Here is a 17,669-nt window from a genome sequence, read left to right on the forward strand (position 1 = left end):
GTTTGTTTGGTTTTTAATATAAAATCAATATATATAAATCATAGCATCTGACTTTTTTTTTTTCAAATATAAATGAACATGACCAATTTTATACTTAAAAGCCCTAAATCAAACGAGTTGATCCATATAAGGTTTATGTGTTTTCAAAATTTGTATTCTAAAAAACTAATTGTGAAGGAGAGGTTTGCAAATTAAATTCCACAAAATTTTATTATATTAATAAAAAAATGCAATGTCAGTAGTACTAAGATAGCATACACGTGTCAGCAGCTGCGCCCAACAGAATATCAGAATCTAAAGCTCATGGCGACATGACAACGCCTTAAGACGTCGACACGTCATACCGTAATTAATTAATTAATTTCCTGGCCCCACTTTCTTTTATTCTACACCCGACACCTGGCGCCTCCATCACCATCTCCCTCATATTTATTTTTATTTATTTACATATTACCGCCCCTAAATTCCATTTATTTACATCTTTTTTTCAAATAAAATAAAATAAATAAAACTAGTTGCGTTTAATAATGATAATTTTCCTTTTTTATAAGAATTCATTAAGTTTATTATAGTGTTACACCTACAAGCTATTAATTGTTATACTTTAATACTTCAATGAATATTTTGATTTCTACTTTGCTTCTTTCTTTTTGGGTTCAAATCCCATATACTTCATTTATTTTTTAAAATTGGGAGGAGTAAAAATGTGTTCTAAAATCAAAAAACAATTTCAACCTTTCCATGAAAGTAGAAAGATAAAAGAAAAGGGATAGGTGTGAATGGCCACAGCCAATCAGAGAAGGACAACAAATTCTGTGAGGAAGTGAAATGCCCCAAAATTAATACTATATTTTATTTATTATAAGCCGTAGTAGCATTACCATCTTTGTTTGCTTCCCTCTCTCAACTGATCACTCTGTCTGTAAAGTGTAAGATTACGACAAAACAAAAATATTGCTCTGTTTTCCATTTCCATGGCTTAATAATCAATCATCCTCACCGATTCTAATATCTAAGCCTCTCCCAACTCTCTTCTTCCCTTCTTTAATATATTTACTCTACAGTTCTCGCCTCCCTTTCCCTTTGCGTGTTCCCAAATTTACACCACCTTCTACAACTTTCTTGAAGCTTTCGGAACAACCTCAACCGTTTCTCCTTTCAGATCTGTTTTCTGATCCATTTCATTCCGTTTCAGTGACTGTCCAACATTTTGAGTTTCCTTATGTTTTGATTTCGATTATTTTTTCTTCACCTTACTCAATTTGTATTCCACTCTTTTTACTTGGTAATTTCTCTTCTTCTTCTTCTTCTTTTTTGTTTGATTTGGTTCATCATTGCTTTTCGAAGGGAGTTTGTGTGTGTGTGTGTGTTTTTTTTTTTTACTTAAAAATTGCTACAAAACATGAATTTGTAGCTTGATTATAATTAGATTTGGTTTTAGATCAACAAGAGTAAAGTTACTTTGGCTTTATTGGAAGTTGGAGTTTGATTTCTGTATTAATGCATGTTCCTGTAAAAGGGAAGTCGATGTGATAAACCCTGATGCTTTGCTATTGTGAAACCACTTCGACGTTATTTCATTATTGGAAGATAGCAATGGCGTTTAAATATTTGGGTTATGATGTGAAGCGTAATAATATTATCCTGAAATCATTCATGTTAGAGAACTTCTGGTGAGGACTTGCTGTGGTTTGGAATGTGGGATCGGAAACGTGAAGCTTTCTCAACGTACAAGCGATTGTCATTAAAAGATAATTCCGATTCAATTGACATGGAGGATAATTCAGGTAACCCTTTATTTGGCAGTCTGTTGCTTTGCGACCAATGAGTTTCATTTGGATATATTTTCTGAAACGATGAGCTTTTTAAAATGATGGTATGGTTTCTTTTTTAGCTCATTTGCAGAATGGTAAGGATTTCGAAGCCTCAAACCCTTCGTGGAGTCTCTCTTTACCGCACGTGCTAGTGGCAACCTTAACATCATTTCTATTTGGCTACCACTTGGGGTTAGCTCTCTATTCTGGTTCCAGCTGTCCTGCTCTTTCTCTCGTTCTCAATGTTTGGTGAAGCTGATCTTGCTGTTTGTTAACGAGTTGACACTGACTATATCTCGCTATCTTCTGCAGAGTAGTAAATGAACCGCTGGAGATCATTTCTGCGGATCTTGGTTTCAATGGGAATACAATGGCAGAAGGTGTCATGCTGTGAATATCTTGTCTTTCCTATTCAATTCCAAGTGTTTAATTGAGATCATTCAGGGCTCTTAATGTGCTTTACCGTTATATTTCCCATGAAGGTTTGGTTGTGAGTACATGTCTGGGTGGTGCCTTAATTGGATCTTTACTGAGTGGTTGGATAGCTGATGGGGTTGGGCGTCGTAGGGCTTTTCAACTTAGTGCTTTGCCAATGATTCTTGGTGCTGGAATGAGGTGATATTTTCTAGCCATTAAAGGCAATTCTAGCAAAGTTCCACCTTGATGTTTATCATACCTTCATTCTTTTTACTTGACAGTCTTGCCATTGTTTCCGTGTATTATAATAAACTGGTATGCGTGTGTAGGATATTGAAATTGCAGGTTTCTAATATTTTCGTTAGTAGCTGAGTTTAACTTTACCATTCATCGTAGCAATCACTGCCACAGTCTTGTTATGATGTGACTTCTATGATTCTTTGGGTCATTTGTCTGCCACTACTGATATGATATTCAGTAGGTTTCCTGGCATTTTCTGTCAGTTGATCTTTTCTGTTCATAGGTTTTCTGTACTCTTGGTATTGCAATCTTAACTTTATACCGCTCAGGATCATGACTTCACTTTTTTAGTTCTTTGGCGACGTCACGTCCAGGTGTTGGCAAAAGTAGTGCCAATTCAACCTGGCAAGTGGTTGAATACGTATATGGTGGGGTGAGAGTCAGCCCCAGTTATGAGGATAGTGTTCTTCAGTTCATCTAACAAAGACCATAATGAGAAAGGGGGACTTGCTAACTATGTTTATTTGACTGGTGGGCAGTGGGCTAAATGGTAACTTTGAAAGTCTCCACTTTTCAGAATTGTACTCATCCAGTCAATGGATGAACCCCTTTGTCACATCATTTAAGATATAGGACATTCAGGTTATTTGTTTTCAGTGTTCCATTAACGTGGACTATAGAAGCTCAATTGTCCTCTTTTTAGAGCATATCCTTCTATGTCTAGAACTAGTTGATCCGGAAGTTGGTATATAACTTGAATGTGCTTTTCATTTTGTTCTCTTATTGGATTCTTGTTTTGGCATGCACATATTTCTTTTTTTTACTCAACAGACTTCTAGGAGACAAATCTCTTTCAACCAAACACAAATTATCAGTCAGGAACCAAGACCCTGCTGTTATAAACACTGATACATTTTTTGTTCTTCCTTTAGTAGTCAATGGAAACCTCCATACTGTCTTCCAATTTGTTTCCACATAACGACTCTTATTTTCTAATTTCTTATTGATACAAGTTCACTGAAGATTATCATTCCCCTGTTGATTTTCAGAAATTAAGGTTTTGTTTGGTAGAGAATCGGAAAATAGAAATTTGAAATTTAGAAACAAGAGATTCAATGAAAATATAGTTCTATTTCATGTTTTTAGACGTGTTTGGTAGCAAAATCAGAAATTTCATGCTAATTTGAACAAATGTTTTCAATGTGTTCGATACTATATATATAAACTATAAAACCAGCGATAGTTACCCACCAATTATATTAGGTTGACTATAAACTACTGATAAGGTTTTATGTTAAAACTTTTTGTATAATTATTATTTTATAACATATATAATTTATTAGCATAATACACAATTTAATTTTAAAAAATGAATTGAGCTTGTAACATGATATAATTATTTGTATTCATGGTTAATATAATTTGCATTTTAAGATTGAAAATTCAAAGTCTAAATACACTGAAAATATAGAAATGTTGTTTTTAGAATTTGTATTGTTTGAAACATAAAATTCGAAAACAGTTTTAAAAAAGAAAATTGAGATTGTTTGCCAAACACATATTTCATGGACTTCGAATAGAAACATACAACAGAATTCGCATTGTCAACCAACTCTAATTTTTCTAGTTTATTATCAACCACTACTTAGACAATATCTTCATTTTCTTTCACTCTCATGAGTAAAGTCAAAACTTGAATTTCAGTGCAATGACCAAAACTCTGGCTGGAATGCTTTTGGGACGGCTGTTTGTTGGGACTGGAATGGGTCTAGGACCTCCTGTTGCTTCTCTCTATGTCACTGAGGTAGCTAATGTTACACTACTGCTTTCTATGCCTTAACTTACATTATTAAAAGCATTCAATATAAGATGATTCTTTTATAATTCAAATTTTCCCACAAACGCGAGTAGATCTCTCCTGCATTTGTGAGGGGAACATATGGAAGCTTCATTCAGATTGCTACATGTCTTGGACTCATGGCAGCCCTCCTAATAGGAATCCCTGTCAAGGATATAGCGGACTGGTATGGAATATAGTATGTTCTAGAAGCCTACAGATGCATAGTTATCCATTTGTTTATCATTTAAGAATATGTTCTTTTTTGGTTCAGGTGGCGCACTTGTTTTTGGGTTTCTACTATTCCAGCTGCATTACTGGCTCTAGCCATGGTATTTTGTGCTGAGAGTCCACATTGGCTATATAAGGTCCGATCCCTTGCATAGATTCACATGCATCAAAACCTTCATCCCTCCTGATGGAAATTTTTTCTTCTGTGCATTCCCAAGGAAAACAAATTTGAAATGCTTGCCAATGGCTATGGTGCAATTTTGTATTGGTGCATAAGTTCCTGTTCCATAGGAAAATTTGAATAACAAAATCTGATGAGTCTAATCTTCTGTAATGTAGCAAGGACGGACTGAGGAAGCAGAAACTGAATTTGAGAAGCTTCTTGGTGGATCACATGTAAAATCAGCCTTGGCAGAATTGTCCAAGTTTGACAGGGGAGATGAACCAGATGATGTAAAACTTTCTGAATTGCTCTTTGGTCGCCACTTTCAAGGTAGAAAACACTCATATTGGTTCATTTTTTCTAATTCCACCATCCATGCACTCTTCTTGCATCATTTATCTCTTTCATTAGGGTGGCATAGTTCTTCGTTATTCACGCATTCCTTTTGCAGTTGTTTTTATTGGATCAACACTATTTGCTTTACAACAACTATCTGGTATAAATGCTATATTTTATTTCTCCTCGACTGTTTTTAAAAGTGTGGGAGTACCATCAAACCTTGCAAATGTCTGCGTGGGACTTTCAAATTTAGCAGGTTCGGTCCATTCTCTGGTGGTTTGCTTAAACATAAGCTCCACACATTGTGTATTTATTGTAGGGTGTTATTTGTTTATTTTTAAATTCTCAATTTATAATTGATAGGATCTATAGTCGCGATGCTTTTAATGGACCGCTTAGGAAGAAAGCTGCTTCTTCTGTGGAGCTTTTCTGGGATGGTAATCAAATCAAGCAATTCTTTTTCTTTTAATTGCTATGACTTATATCTGGAATGTCCATACTATATCTTGTTTATTAAAATCGGAGAAAAAGATTTGATCTGTTTGAATCAGGAGAATCGACTTATTTCTCCTCAGTAGGTGCTGGGGAGGGCCTACTTGATCAATGTTGCCGTTGGTAACTAGGATCTAAAACTTTTACTCTTAATAGACAAGGGATTTAGAATCAACCTTGTTTAATTTGACTTTTACTCTTATTTGATGTTATTTTGGTAGGAAGCTGATAGAACACTGATATAGTGTTTCTATTTTATTGATACCTTCAACAAAATTACAATATAAAAGCAGTAAAAGAAAAGTAAAAGAACCCTAACCCTCTGCCCTTCATCTCTTTCAAGGAATGTTGCAGCCCTAATTCTTCACCAAATTCTTCATACCCTTCTTCCCTCCTCAACTTCCTATTTATAACCAACTAACCACCAACAAATCTAATTACCCTTTTGCCCTTACCCTATACTAATCTAGGTATCTAACAGAAGCAACTAAATATAAGTTCTTGACTATCGGTAGACTAAGATGTCTTCACCAAGGATACAACAGTTGAAAATTTCCTTTGCGATTGAAGTATTCTATTATCTTAAAATACTTTGCTTGATGTTTGATGTCAATGTAGGCTGTAGCAATGGCAGTCCAAGTAGTTGCAGGAAGTTATCATTACTCAGACTCTGGAGCTCTATATTTGTCAGTTGGTGGCACGTTGATGTGAGTAAATTTATTTGTTTAAAGAAAAAGAAATTTATTTCATATTATTATATAGAGAAGAAAAACTCCCTCATACATCATTCATCTTTGATCTCACTATAGCTATGTGGCAAGTTTGTCAGTAACTGTCATACCCTGATGCCCACAATCTCATCAGGCATTTTGATAGACTTTCTATTTTTCTCCTAGTTCAATGACGTGAAGGTTAAAGGTGTAGATGGAGATTTGAATCTTCAGCCTAGTGGCTGAGATTTTATGCCTTTACCAGTTGAGTTATGCTTGGTTGGCTAGATTTCTGTCATTTTGTCATTCTCCTTTTAGATTAATGGGTGAATTTTCAAGCACTGTTGCAATGAAGTTGGCAAATCTGGTTTTTAGGTTTTCAGTTGGAAGGCTAATGCAATTGGACTTCAAGTTAATGACGATCATTCACATTTTTATTTTGTCTAGTATTCACAGTGGATGTAGATAAGATTTGAGAGGCTACTTCTGATAAAAATGCTGGAAATGTGTAAAAGTGAGCACCGATATTATAGATAAACACGTGTATTCACGTTTAATTGCAGGTTTGTCTTGATGTTTGCTCTTGGAGCTGGTCCGGTTCCAGGTCTTCTTTTACCAGAAATTTTCCCCAGTCGGATAAGGGCAAAAGCTATGGCGATCTGCATGTCGGTGCATTGGGTAATATTTCACTTCTTTGGTGGTCTTATTACTACCTTCTCCCATGGATGCTTCCACTTTAGAAAGACTTGTTTTTCTGTCTCAAAGCGTTTCTAAATTTGTGGCTAAATAGTAGGATTTTCCTGCGGGATTTGTGTTATTCCATACATGGGAAACTGGTGGACAATTTAGCTCATTCTTATATAAGAATGTGATGACCTTTGGGAGCTCTATTTGGAGTTCAAAATTTCTTGCTGATCCTGTGGTTCACTGATCCATCATCAATGCTTTTCAGGTGATAAATTTTTTTGTCGGATTGCTCTTCCTACAACTATTGGAGAAGATGGGGCCTCAGCTTCTGTACTCTGGCTTTGCTACATTCTGCTTGATTGCAGTTGCATTCGTGAAAAGGAATGTGGTGGAAACCAAAGGAAAATCACTTCAAGAAATTGAAATAGCACTTCTCCCTCAAGATCAATAATGCATAAAAGTGGCTGGAAGCTCCTCAAATCTCATGAAGATTACTGCAGAGAATATACTACTCGGTATCTCCAACAGTTCCATATATCTATTTAACCAGTAACCACTGCCGTTGCTTCGAATGGTTCACATTGTTTTGTTTGTTATCAAACGTTCTATCTGTGCATGTAAATGTAGTATTGTAGAGCAGTATTGCCTTGTGAGAAATGAGTGTATAATAGAGATCTAAAAACTATGCTAATACAGAGGAATGCTAGACTTGATTTTGTCTCACTTTCTCAATTTAACCTGTTATGATTTCTTATTTAAAGTTGTTGATTCTTATCTTTTAGTTTTTGAATAACCTGGCAAGGTGATTGCCATTCTTGGTCTTGTCTACGCTTCTTTTAAACCATCAACAGGAATTTGTGCAGCTTCCATTCACAGCAAAAGCAACCAAAACATCGTTTCAAATACAACATTTGCAGTACCACAATAAAGGACTTTCCTCACTTCTACAGTCAGTCAGCTAGTACATTGAGCAAATTCCTATTTCGTAGTGTACAAAATTATGTTGAACTAGCAACCATAAGGTCTAGCTATAAGATTGGCATAAAACATGGATGTTCCCGATCACGAGCACGGTTTACACAGTACAGCCACCACACGCAATGCACCTGCTGCATACATGCATGCAAGATCATGAGCAGCATTATACAGAGAAGCAATATTGAAGAACAAAGACTGGGGTTATAGTTATAATCCTATTGATGTTGGAAAACAATACAAAACAAGAATCATGGAATGACCCCTAGGTCTCGAAACCTGTATTTGAACTCTCCCACAATACATATATTTTAAATGATGGATGATAGGCCATATCCAAGGAATCATTTCTTATGAAGTACAGAAAAATATCAATAGAAAAAAGAATTTTATGTACTTACACAATTGAGCAACCAGACCTTCGGTTCCTCCTCTTCCTTGGCATCTCGATTCTTCTTGGAGGTTGTAGAACAACCTTGATTGCAGTGTCAAAAACAGCTTTGACATTCTAAACAAAAATCATAGTTCAGTACTGTTAATGCATGTGGTGATGACTTTTTGGCTCCCTTATTAAGAAGGGAATAAAAGGAGGCAATAAAGTCTTTGAAATCCCTAGTCCATGAAAGACATCTATCTACCTGTTGAGTCTTAGAGCTACATTCAATGTATGCAGCAGCACCAATTTGTTTCCTAAGCTCTTCTCCCTGTATAAAACAAAAGAATTAAATAACTCTCCTTTAAAAAATGACTACAAATTTGTATCTATTTGGTTTCTAAACTTTCAAAAGTAGCGAACACGTCAAATACTTTTAATTTACTTTGACAAAACATCAAGGTAATGAACTTATTAGATATTTTCGAAGTTTTGGGTACCTGAGAATATGTTACTGTGTTTGATCCTGCATGATCCGTAAAATAAGCTCCATTGTCACGAAGATCTAAGGAAAGATAAAAAACCATGTCAATAAACTCTTCTAAATAGGGAAGAGAACTGTGAAATCTAGTTTGAAGTTGTTTACTCACCCAACTTGGTGCCAACTAGAACAATAGGAACACTAGGTGCAAATCGTCTAAGTTCTGGCATCCACTGAGAAACATAAGCTAAACTTCAGTTCATCCAAGTAATATTAGAACAAAAACTCTATTACGCAACACCAAAACAAATGTTCTTTTTCCACCATTACCTTTTTAAGAACATTCTCATAACTAGCCTTGCTGATTAACGAGAAAGCCACAACAAAAACGTCTGCTCCCCTATAACTCAGTGGTCTAAGTCTACTGTAGTCTTCTTGACCTTCAAAACAGAGCAGCATATACCAAACTCAGAGAGATAATAATCCATTAGAAGCAAGCAGGCTACGAAAAGAGCAACCCAATTTTACCAGCAGTGTCCCATAATCCCAAGTTGACAATATGCCCATCCACAGCCACATTAGCACTGAAGTTATCAAAAACTGTAGGAATATAATCCTGCCCAAAACAAAACAATTACAAATTCATAACACAAATAGAAGAAAAACACTTGAAAAATGATGATTTAGGAAGATGAACTCACAGTAGGGAACTTGTTACTGGTGTAACAGATGAGCATACAAGTTTTCCCAACAGCTCCATCTCCAACAGTGACACATTTAACAAACCTTGAAGCACTCATCTTTTTGGTAACAGAAGAATATACCCAAACCCCCCCAAAGCCTCAAAATAGGGTTTGAAGAAAAAGTAAACAAAAAAACAAAGATGAGAATAAGAAGAAATAAGAATGTGGGTATCTTGGTGAGTAAGTTACACAAGGCATTCTCCAAGTTTCAAGGGAGAATTGCTTATAAAAAGTGAAGACTGAAGAGAGAGAGAGAGAGAGAGGCTTGTGGTCAAAGAATCACCTTGCTTTTTTGACCCTTGCAGGGATTTTCAAATCCCAAACGAACAGATTGAGCTTTTAATTTGAAATACAAATGAATGAATGGCATTGATAAAGTGTTAAATTGGCTGGCTTCCAACACAACAGTTGGCTAATATTTAATTCACCATTAGAACAAAGTGGGTGAGAAATGAAGAAACACTGCAGAGTCTCTCAATTATTTATTTGTATTATTTTCTGAACGAATTAAGGAGCCCTGAATTTTGGGATTGAGACTGATAATAATAATAATTCTCCTGTTCTGCTTTAATTTGAACATTTTTTTTTATGCCTGTCAATACAATATATTATTGTTTGTTGTAGTACAAATAGGGAGCTTTGTGCATGCACTATTAGTAGCAATTCACCAAAACTTTGCATAAAGTGTTCTTAAAAGAGCCCTCTTTTCTTTTATTGGAAAATAATATATATATCTTTTTAGTTTAGAGTAATTTTTATTCCTTCCTCACTCTCTAAAAATGTTACTTTTTAGTCTATAAGTTTTAACCTTGCTTTTCTCTCTCTCTCCAAATACTTACTTTTTGCATTTTGTCATAATGTTTACTAATTAATTAAAAAAATTATAATTAATTAAGTTTTAATATTAATTTCTTAAGTTTTAATATTTTTCCTTTAAACTAAACTTAAAATTTTAGAGGTTAAAGCTAAACCCTTAAATTTGGTGTTTTGAAAAAAGTCGAGGTTAAAAATACAAATCTGAAAATCTAAGATCAAAATAAAATAAACCTTATATGTTAGAGATAAAATTGTATCATTTTGAAATCTAAGTATTAAATAGAAATCAAACTCAAAAATTAAGAACTAAAATTGCAACAGTTTCTAAATTTTAAGAATAAAGAAAAAATAAATTTACTGTTTTGTTTTAAAAGGTTATTTTAACAATACTGTTTTTAATAGAAAAATCAACTGCCAAGTGCCTAAGATAAAATCTCTATTGTTGACATCAATTACAATTTGTTCTTACAATCTAAAAATTATAATAAATTTTCAGGCCCTATTACTTATACTAATTCTACTAAGTCTTACTTAAAAATGGATGAAAAAATGAATATTTATTAAGTTAAATGTGAAGGTTAATCTAGATGGTCGACTATCAAATTATACGATTGTTTGGTTAAGTATGAAATTCAACCCAAAGGGTTGGTCATGAAACTATCAAGTTTCTTCGAGAGACCAACCTAGAGGGGTGGCCATAGAAACCATGAGTACGAGGTCCAACTCATAGGAACAACCATAAGATTGAAGAAGGCACCCCTACGAAAGAAGAGATTAGGCCTAAGTTGTACTTTTGAAATTTTCCACATGCTTAACTCATTGGTGGAATAAACCTACAAAACCTATTTCTATATAATTGAAAGGGCTCATAACAATCATAACAATTAATATACACTAAAATACATATGAACTTCTATACTTTCTGGCTCTCTCTAAATGGTCAAAGACTTGATCGTCGAATAGTTGGTGGCAAAGCACCACAATTGTGGACTTTTTCTATATTGCATGTTATTTTATGGAGTGTTTGTTTGATGATTTGTTTAAATTAATTATATTTAGATATTATTTAACTTTATTTATTTGTATGTTAGAAAAATTATTAGAATTTCACGTGGTTTTTGATGTACTAATCAGCTATGAAATGGAATTTATTCCATGAAGATTTAGGTAGGTGGTATTTTTTTAAAAAAGAAAAAAAAAGAAGCAAAGCTTGTAATGTAAATTCATTTATGTGTGTTTAATTTAAAATGTGATAAATTCTCCCGCCCACTCAATTTGAAATAAGCTTTTTATACACTAAAAAAAAAATTCAATCTTCTTCCCTAACAATGTTGTGAATTTTTAAAATTATTATCCGTAAAATAATAAAATTCAAAATTTTGCCAAAATCTATTCACCTATCGGATTTGATTCTCAACAAAATTTTACAATTTTAAGTTTTAGATTAACAACTAATATATTCTAAATTACTTTCCTCTTAGCTAATCCTTTACTTATATATATTCCATGGTAGTTTTTCTTTTCGATATCTTTCTTAAAACTAAAATTATGTGTTCCAATAAATTTTCAAAATCAAACATAACAACTAAAATACAATAGCTTTAAACCTTTAAGTTTGCGGGATATATATGTTTACTCAATTAATCAAAACAGGAGTTGGGTTGGTTGATTTTGAAACCTAAAACTATTTGTGTGCATTGATACAGCTTGCTCATATTTTAGCTGAGGATTGTTAGCTATATATAGTTTTATCCCATTCAATAAGTTTCAAGCACATATATACAACATTTTAAAAGTTTAAAAAGGAACTTGACATGAACTAGAGATTGTGTCTTCCATTCACATGTAAAAAATGTTGGTGTTAACGTTTGGTTGCTTGAGAGTCATATATCTATTGAACAAAGGTTCTGTTAAAAATAGAGGCCAGGAGATGGGTGTTATCTCCTCAGCACACAAAGCTATGATGAACCGACAGTCTTCTATTGTCTCTTCCCCTATCCGAGTGGTTTACTATGGCTATGTCTCGTGGTTTTGTGGCTGTGTCTGTTTTCCTAAAAAGAAAGTCTCACCATTGGTGTATGAATGCCAAAGAGCTTTTACGCAAAGCCCTAGAAGGAAAACAAGTACGCCTGAATCAAAAAGCTGCCCTGCATCCCCATCTTTGATTATTAACTAAAAGGAAAATAGTGTGCTTTTTCCAAGGCATCACCATCAAAATGTTGAACTTTAACAACACATTTTCCTGGTAACAGAACCACATCCTCCTGAAATATACCCAAATTCAACACACACACATCCTATACCACCACACAATCTTAGAGCAGTTAAAAGACAATAGCCAGAAGTGCATAAAAATATATTCATTATTCGTGCAAGGGAGCCATAAACATCTAATGTCACAAAACCACAGTTCGATAGAAGATCCACATGGGCTCTGCTCCTTATCATAATAGTTCATCAGCTAGAAAATACATAGAAGGCCAAACATACAACTAAAAGATTGGAGTCAATCAAAGAGCCTTGAGGATGTCCTCAGCTCCGGAGACTGTAAATTCTCCACCGGACTCGATATTTGCAGCTTTGACCCTGAGACTATCAACTAAGAGAGAGAAACGTTTGGATCGAACGCCAAGTCCCTTTTCTGAAAGATCGAGCTCCAGGCCGAGAGCGTGTGTATATGCTGCAGAGCCGTCTGCAAGGAACTTGACATGCTTGTTCTCAGGGTAAGTCTTGGCCCATGCCTTCATCACAAAGGGGTCATTGACTGCATCCAACAGAAACAAAACTATCATTACCTAACATATAAAAAATCTGTAACTCCGGAGTTTATTAGCTAAGTTCTTTGAAAATTATTTGACAAAAGAAACTTGTTGACTAAGATGTTTCAGAAGAACAAAGAGATAAAAAAAATTTGTTTAGGGTGCTCTCATCAACCCTTTAAACTATAATATTGACGTACAACGACTAATTTAATAACAACCTCGTTAATTTTGGCTTAACCTTTCACGAAAGGCCATGTTCAGTATCTTGCATATACAAGTCAAGTCAAGGGTCAATCTTTTTCTTCCATTTTTTTTTTGGGAATATGTATAGATGATCAACTCCATAAAACTAAGGAGATGTTCTATTCATTGAAGAACAGAATCCAAATTAAGTGTTTGAGTTGAAACTCTCCCTAAGATCTATACATTGTTCCCGCTCATGGTTTGACCAATAAACAAATAAGGAGAATAAGCATGTAATTTTAACAATTTGATCATCATTTTGACCAGAAAGGGCAAGCATATCAATAAAGCTAAATAGAATTGTCTCATTTCAAGGTTGAGAAATAGCACAAAAAAAGTTTTATCCTTCACACTTGCTTCGCTAGGTACATCTTGATGCCAGACCAAAATAAGATAAAAACCTTTCACTTCTTTTGATAGCACCTCAAATCACCAACTTTTTGGGTTTTCTAACGGAAATCTCGGCCACAATGAGGACTGAATGGAATAAAAAATGGAGAGAGTAAAGAAGTGAAAGTTTTGGTTCATTGTCAATGCTATATGTATGGTCAGTTTTTCTCGAGGAGGGAAAGTCGATCACCCTATATTTCCTTATTTAATTTTTTTTAATAAAAAACCTCACATTTATCTTTTGTCCAAAAAAAATCTCAAAAACCTCTTCAATTTCTCAACAACTCCCAAATCTTAATTAGAAAATCGAAACAATAAAATCTTAACAACTTTCATTTCGTAAGTCCTACCTTGGTCTAGTAATTTTCACGAGAATAAAATAGATAGTTCAAATGTGTCAAAAGTTTTGTTTTGGCCTTTTTTTTTTTTTTTTTTAAAAATGATTTTAATACATTCTTGCTCTGTAGGTTAAGAAATAAAGGCATTAGGAATGGAAAATACTTCAACTCATCCTTCTAGTGGAAAAACACACCAATAGCACAGACTCATAAAACTCCAAATAGTGGCAGTTCCTAGAATGACATAACACAAACCAACATTCACAGAGATCAAATTTCATTGATCAAACTTCCAACCTGCGATAATTTACATCTAGAGAATTAAAAAACAAGGAATCAGTAATTGTTCAAACCCTATGTAGATCACTAAAACTATCACAAAATGTAATTTGAAGTTAAATTAGAGAAGCATACCGCTAATTAGTAGAATCTCATCAATGCCCTTCGCCTTAAGTTTGTCACCACTCTCAATAAACCCCGGTACATGCTTCATACTGAAACCAAACAAGTTATTACTCGACGAAAGTTTAAAAAAGACGAACCCCAGAAAGATCCACAAGAAAAGAAGCAGAAATTGGAATCCAATAGCTCTGGGATCGGATGATCTCAAAGAAGAGAAGCATAGAGGGGTATACCTGCAAGTAGGAGTAAAAGCGCCGGGTACTCCAAAGAGAACAACCTTCTTGCCGGAGGCAAGAGAGTGCATGGAGGCTTGTTGAAGCTGATCATCTTGGTCGAAGTAAGCCAGGGTGCCGTCAGGCAAAGTATCTCCAACAGCAATGGGAGCCATTTCACGTGGATTCGGATGACTAGAGGTGAAAAGAAGTAAGGGAGAGGTGTGAATTGTGTGGATTTACAATAGAGGCAGATGGTTACTTATAGTGATGGAGTGACCCAAAGAAAAGCGGACTTCAAGCAATCTGTTTAACTCTATTTCATTCTACATTTGATTCCGTTACTATCTAATTTTGGCAACTTACGTTTTTTTTCTTCTTTTTTTTTTTCATTTTTGATTTGTAATTCTTATGTTTTATATTTTGCTAAATTTGACTATTTTTTCATTTTACTTTTCATACCATTACGTAATATCAATTTCAAATTCTCTATATTCCTATGTACTTCCTATTCAATAGAAGAAGTGTTTGTTAAAATATGATTAATGAAACATTATGATGTGAAATTTCTTAATCCAATATATCTCTAATATCAATTATGGTAATTAGGTTGTGTAGGACGAGACATTAGAGAACATATGTCCTAATGTTAGTGTTTCGAGAGTGTGGAGTTTATGGATGTTTGCAATCTATGGTGTTGGGTTATTTTAATTTGGAGTCGACAATGGTTTAGTACTATTGGTTTAGTTTATTTTGCAAATATGAGATATTAAGGACTTAGTTTTTTTCTTTTTCTTTTTTTTGTTAATTGCATATGTGAGGTTGAAGTTTACTATAATTTCAATGTTAATATAAAAAAGACATTTGATATTTGTTGTGATAATGGACTACAACTGAAGAAAGAAGGTGTTGTTGAGTAAAAAGAAAGAAACTTATGTAAAATTGTACTTGCTCGACCCATCCTAGAAGCTTGAAGTTGGTTGAGGACTTTAAAAGTTTTGAAACATAAATAGAAAATAGAAGTTGTTAAACTTTTCAAGGAGTTCATAGTGTGTAGAACCCAAGCGAATGTGACTAAATACATGAGTTGAGGCAAGGATGCAAGATGCTGAACATGTAAGTTACTCAAAGAATGGATGCACTAGTTTACTCAAAGAATGGAGATCTTAGTTTAAGGTTCATTTTGGCCATTGCGTGCTTTCTTGAATTGCAACTAAGAAAGGAGTTGTATGTTTTCATGATAAAAAGGAAGAATACATCAAAGATGTATTGAATTTTACAAATATCAATTACTCTGGTTAAGTGACTTACATGTTAACATCATCACCAATTTTATTTGAAGTGTACTTTGTGTTTGGTGCGTTATTGTTAAGAAATTTTGTTTGCAACTATGGGCAAGAATTAATTAAAAAAAAAACTTTTGAAAATATGGAGAGTTTTTCATAAAGCGAAATTGTTGAGCTTATGGTTTATCGGTAGTGTTGAAGGATCAAGTAAATCATTATCATGACAAAGGTGTTCAAGAGCAACCATGGAACTTAATAATGAACTTGTGAAAAATAATTCAAGACTAAAGCTAGTTTTGTAGAGTTGGGAATAAGCAACCTTTCGAGACACAAGTTTCTAAGGTGGGGAGATTGTAGTAGGGGGTGATCATCAAAAATCGCCACAAAAAACTAACTCAATCAATTTACAAGAGGAGAAATCGATCATTGACCGCACAACAGTTTAAATTAATCAACCTAATAACTAGTTGATTTCAGTCAGTTCGGTTTTCCTAGTCAAGATGAAGAAAGAAGTGAAATCTCAAGACTAATATCAGTGTTTCTTGACCAAGATGAAGAAAGAAATGGAGCCTCAGAGTTAGTTTTGATGTTTCTCGATCGAAAATGAATGACAAAAAGCTTTAGAGATTGAGTCATCAGGCTAATCCGATGCTTGTTCGGCCGAGATGGAAGACAAATAAGTTAAGAAGCCTAGAACTCGGGCCATCTCAGGGTCAAGTTCGGTCGAGATTGAAAATAGAGAAGTTACATTGATAATGCAATCCTAATCCCCAATACAAAGATCCAAACTATTAACATAGTAAAAACTTTTGAAATAAGAAACTAACACTTCATTATACTAATTTAGATCAACCAAAAGAAAGTTAGGATTAGATAACCTCTTAGATCAAAGATCTAAAAACAAGGTCTGAAAATCTTGTTCTAAATTGAGTCACTCCATAATCAAACTTAATCAAGGTTAGATTGAATGACTTGCATGCATTCTATCACAAGAATTGCAAATTAAGGGAAAACTCTCAAATGAGATTTTAAATTGCATTCATAAAAAATCTCTTTAAGTTCTTTGAAGGATTTCTCTTGCTTTTCTCCCCATTCAAAGGCAACTTGCTTTTTCACTAAATCATTCAATGATGCAGTTATAGTACTAAAGTTTTTTATGAATCTTCTATAGAAGCTAGCAAGACCATAAAAAGTCCTATCCTCATTTGCATTTTTGGCTGTTGGTCATTCTCTAATTGCCTTAAGTTTCTCTTTATCTACTTTGACTCCATTTTTACCCCCTATGAAGCCAAGAAAGTTAACATTTTCCATGCAAAAATTACACTTGCTTAAGTTAAAATAAAACCTCTCTAGTCTAAGTGTAATTAAAGTTACCTAACATGCTTCTCATGATTAATCAAAGTCTTTGAATAAATCAAAATATCATCAAAGTAAACAACAACAAATGTTTCCAAAAATTCTCTTAAAACATGATTCATTAAACACATAAATGTACTAGGAGCATTAGTTAAACCAAAAGGCATAACAAGCCATTCATACAAACCAAATTTAGTTTTGAAGACAGTTTTTCATTCATCCCCTTCATGCATTCTAATTTGATGATATCTGGACTTCAAATCAATTATTGTAAAGAAACATGAACCATGCAATTCATCAAGCATATCAACTAGTCTGGAAATTGGATGATGATACTTTACAGTGATTTTGTTGATGGTCCA

General features: G+C 34.0%; 3 protein-coding genes across 6 annotated transcripts; 1 reads left to right on the forward strand and 2 right to left on the reverse strand.

Moving 5' to 3' along the window:
* The first annotated feature begins 879 nt into the window (after window positions 1–879).
* Window positions 880–7,684, forward strand: LOC101208396 (probable plastidic glucose transporter 2). Of its 3 annotated transcripts, XM_004142465.3 has the most exons (14): window positions 880–1,285; window positions 1,664–1,787; window positions 1,895–2,006; window positions 2,127–2,194; window positions 2,297–2,429; window positions 4,176–4,275; window positions 4,383–4,495; window positions 4,583–4,676; window positions 4,879–5,032; window positions 5,154–5,297; window positions 5,405–5,478; window positions 6,152–6,240; window positions 6,807–6,921; window positions 7,196–7,684. In XM_004142465.3, the coding sequence occupies exons 2-14, from the start codon at window positions 1,697–1,699 to the stop codon at window positions 7,379–7,381; spliced, it is 1,473 nt and encodes a 490-aa protein (XP_004142513.1). In that variant the 5' UTR covers window positions 880–1,285; window positions 1,664–1,696; the 3' UTR covers window positions 7,382–7,684. The 3 variants fall into 3 exon arrangements, with proteins under 3 accessions (XP_004142513.1, XP_011660292.1, XP_011660293.1); XM_011661990.2 differs by lacking the exon at window positions 5,154–5,297; XM_011661991.2 differs by lacking the exons at window positions 5,154–5,297; window positions 5,405–5,478.
* Window positions 7,685–7,764: 80 nt separating this feature from the next.
* LOC101208639 (rac-like GTP-binding protein ARAC7) lies at window positions 7,765–9,844 on the reverse strand. Of its 2 annotated transcripts, none has more exons than XM_031888668.1 (8): window positions 9,461–9,844; window positions 9,288–9,375; window positions 9,090–9,199; window positions 8,929–8,992; window positions 8,779–8,843; window positions 8,544–8,609; window positions 8,307–8,413; window positions 7,765–8,036 (listed from the first exon to the last, which is right to left on the reverse strand). In XM_031888668.1, the coding sequence occupies exons 1-8, from the start codon at window positions 9,557–9,559 to the stop codon at window positions 8,006–8,008; spliced, it is 630 nt and encodes a 209-aa protein (XP_031744528.1). In that variant the 5' UTR covers window positions 9,560–9,844; the 3' UTR covers window positions 7,765–8,005. The 2 variants fall into 2 exon arrangements, with proteins under 2 accessions (XP_031744528.1, XP_004142514.2); XM_004142466.3 differs by having other exon boundaries at window positions 7,765–8,039; window positions 9,461–9,840.
* Window positions 9,845–12,652: 2,808 nt separating this feature from the next.
* On the reverse strand, window positions 12,653–14,953 carry LOC101208881 (peroxiredoxin-2). Its single transcript, XM_004142467.3, has 3 exons — window positions 14,687–14,953; window positions 14,466–14,545; window positions 12,653–13,082 (listed from the first exon to the last, which is right to left on the reverse strand). Exons 1-3 carry the CDS (start codon window positions 14,839–14,841, stop codon window positions 12,829–12,831), a joined length of 489 nt encoding a protein of 162 aa, XP_004142515.1. The 5' UTR covers window positions 14,842–14,953; the 3' UTR covers window positions 12,653–12,828.
* Between the last annotated feature and the right edge of the window lie 2,716 nt (window positions 14,954–17,669).

This window comes from Cucumis sativus, chromosome 1, assembly GCF_000004075.3.
Source record: "Cucumis sativus cultivar 9930 chromosome 1, Cucumber_9930_V3, whole genome shotgun sequence".
NCBI classification, from domain to species: Eukaryota; Viridiplantae; Streptophyta; class Magnoliopsida; order Cucurbitales; family Cucurbitaceae; genus Cucumis; species Cucumis sativus.

What these genes read in the sequence shown, in the direction of transcription:
- LOC101208396 (XM_004142465.3), top strand. Translation starts at nt 1,697, where the DNA reads ATGTGGGATCGGAAACGTGAAGCTTTCTCAACGTACAAGCGATTGTCA. An exon ending in TGGGAATACAATGGCAGAAG is followed by an intron (nt 2,195 to 2,296) that starts GTGTCATGCTGT and finishes TTTCCCATGAAG; the next exon opens with GTTTGGTTGTGAGTACATGT. An exon ending in TGTGGAGCTTTTCTGGGATG is followed by an intron (nt 5,479 to 6,151) that starts GTAATCAAATCA and finishes ATGTCAATGTAG; the next exon opens with GCTGTAGCAATGGCAGTCCA.
- LOC101208639 (XM_004142466.3), bottom strand. Translation starts at nt 9,559, where the DNA reads ATGAGTGCTTCAAGGTTTGTTAAATGTGTCACTGTTGGAGATGGAGCT. An exon ending in GGGATTATGGGACACTGCTG is followed by an intron (nt 9,200 to 9,287) that starts GTAAAATTGGGT and finishes TCTGTTTTGAAG; the next exon opens with GTCAAGAAGACTACAGTAGA. An exon ending in TCTAGTTGGCACCAAGTTGG is followed by an intron (nt 8,844 to 8,928) that starts GTGAGTAAACAA and finishes ATCTTTCCTTAG; the next exon opens with ATCTTCGTGACAATGGAGCT.
- LOC101208881 (XM_004142467.3), bottom strand. Translation starts at nt 14,841, where the DNA reads ATGGCTCCCATTGCTGTTGGAGATACTTTGCCTGACGGCACCCTGGCT. An exon ending in GCTTTTACTCCTACTTGCAG is followed by an intron (nt 14,546 to 14,686) that starts GTATACCCCTCT and finishes GTTTGGTTTCAG; the next exon opens with TATGAAGCATGTACCGGGGT. An exon ending in TGAGATTCTACTAATTAGCG is followed by an intron (nt 13,083 to 14,465) that starts GTATGCTTCTCT and finishes TGTTGGATGCAG; the next exon opens with TCAATGACCCCTTTGTGATG.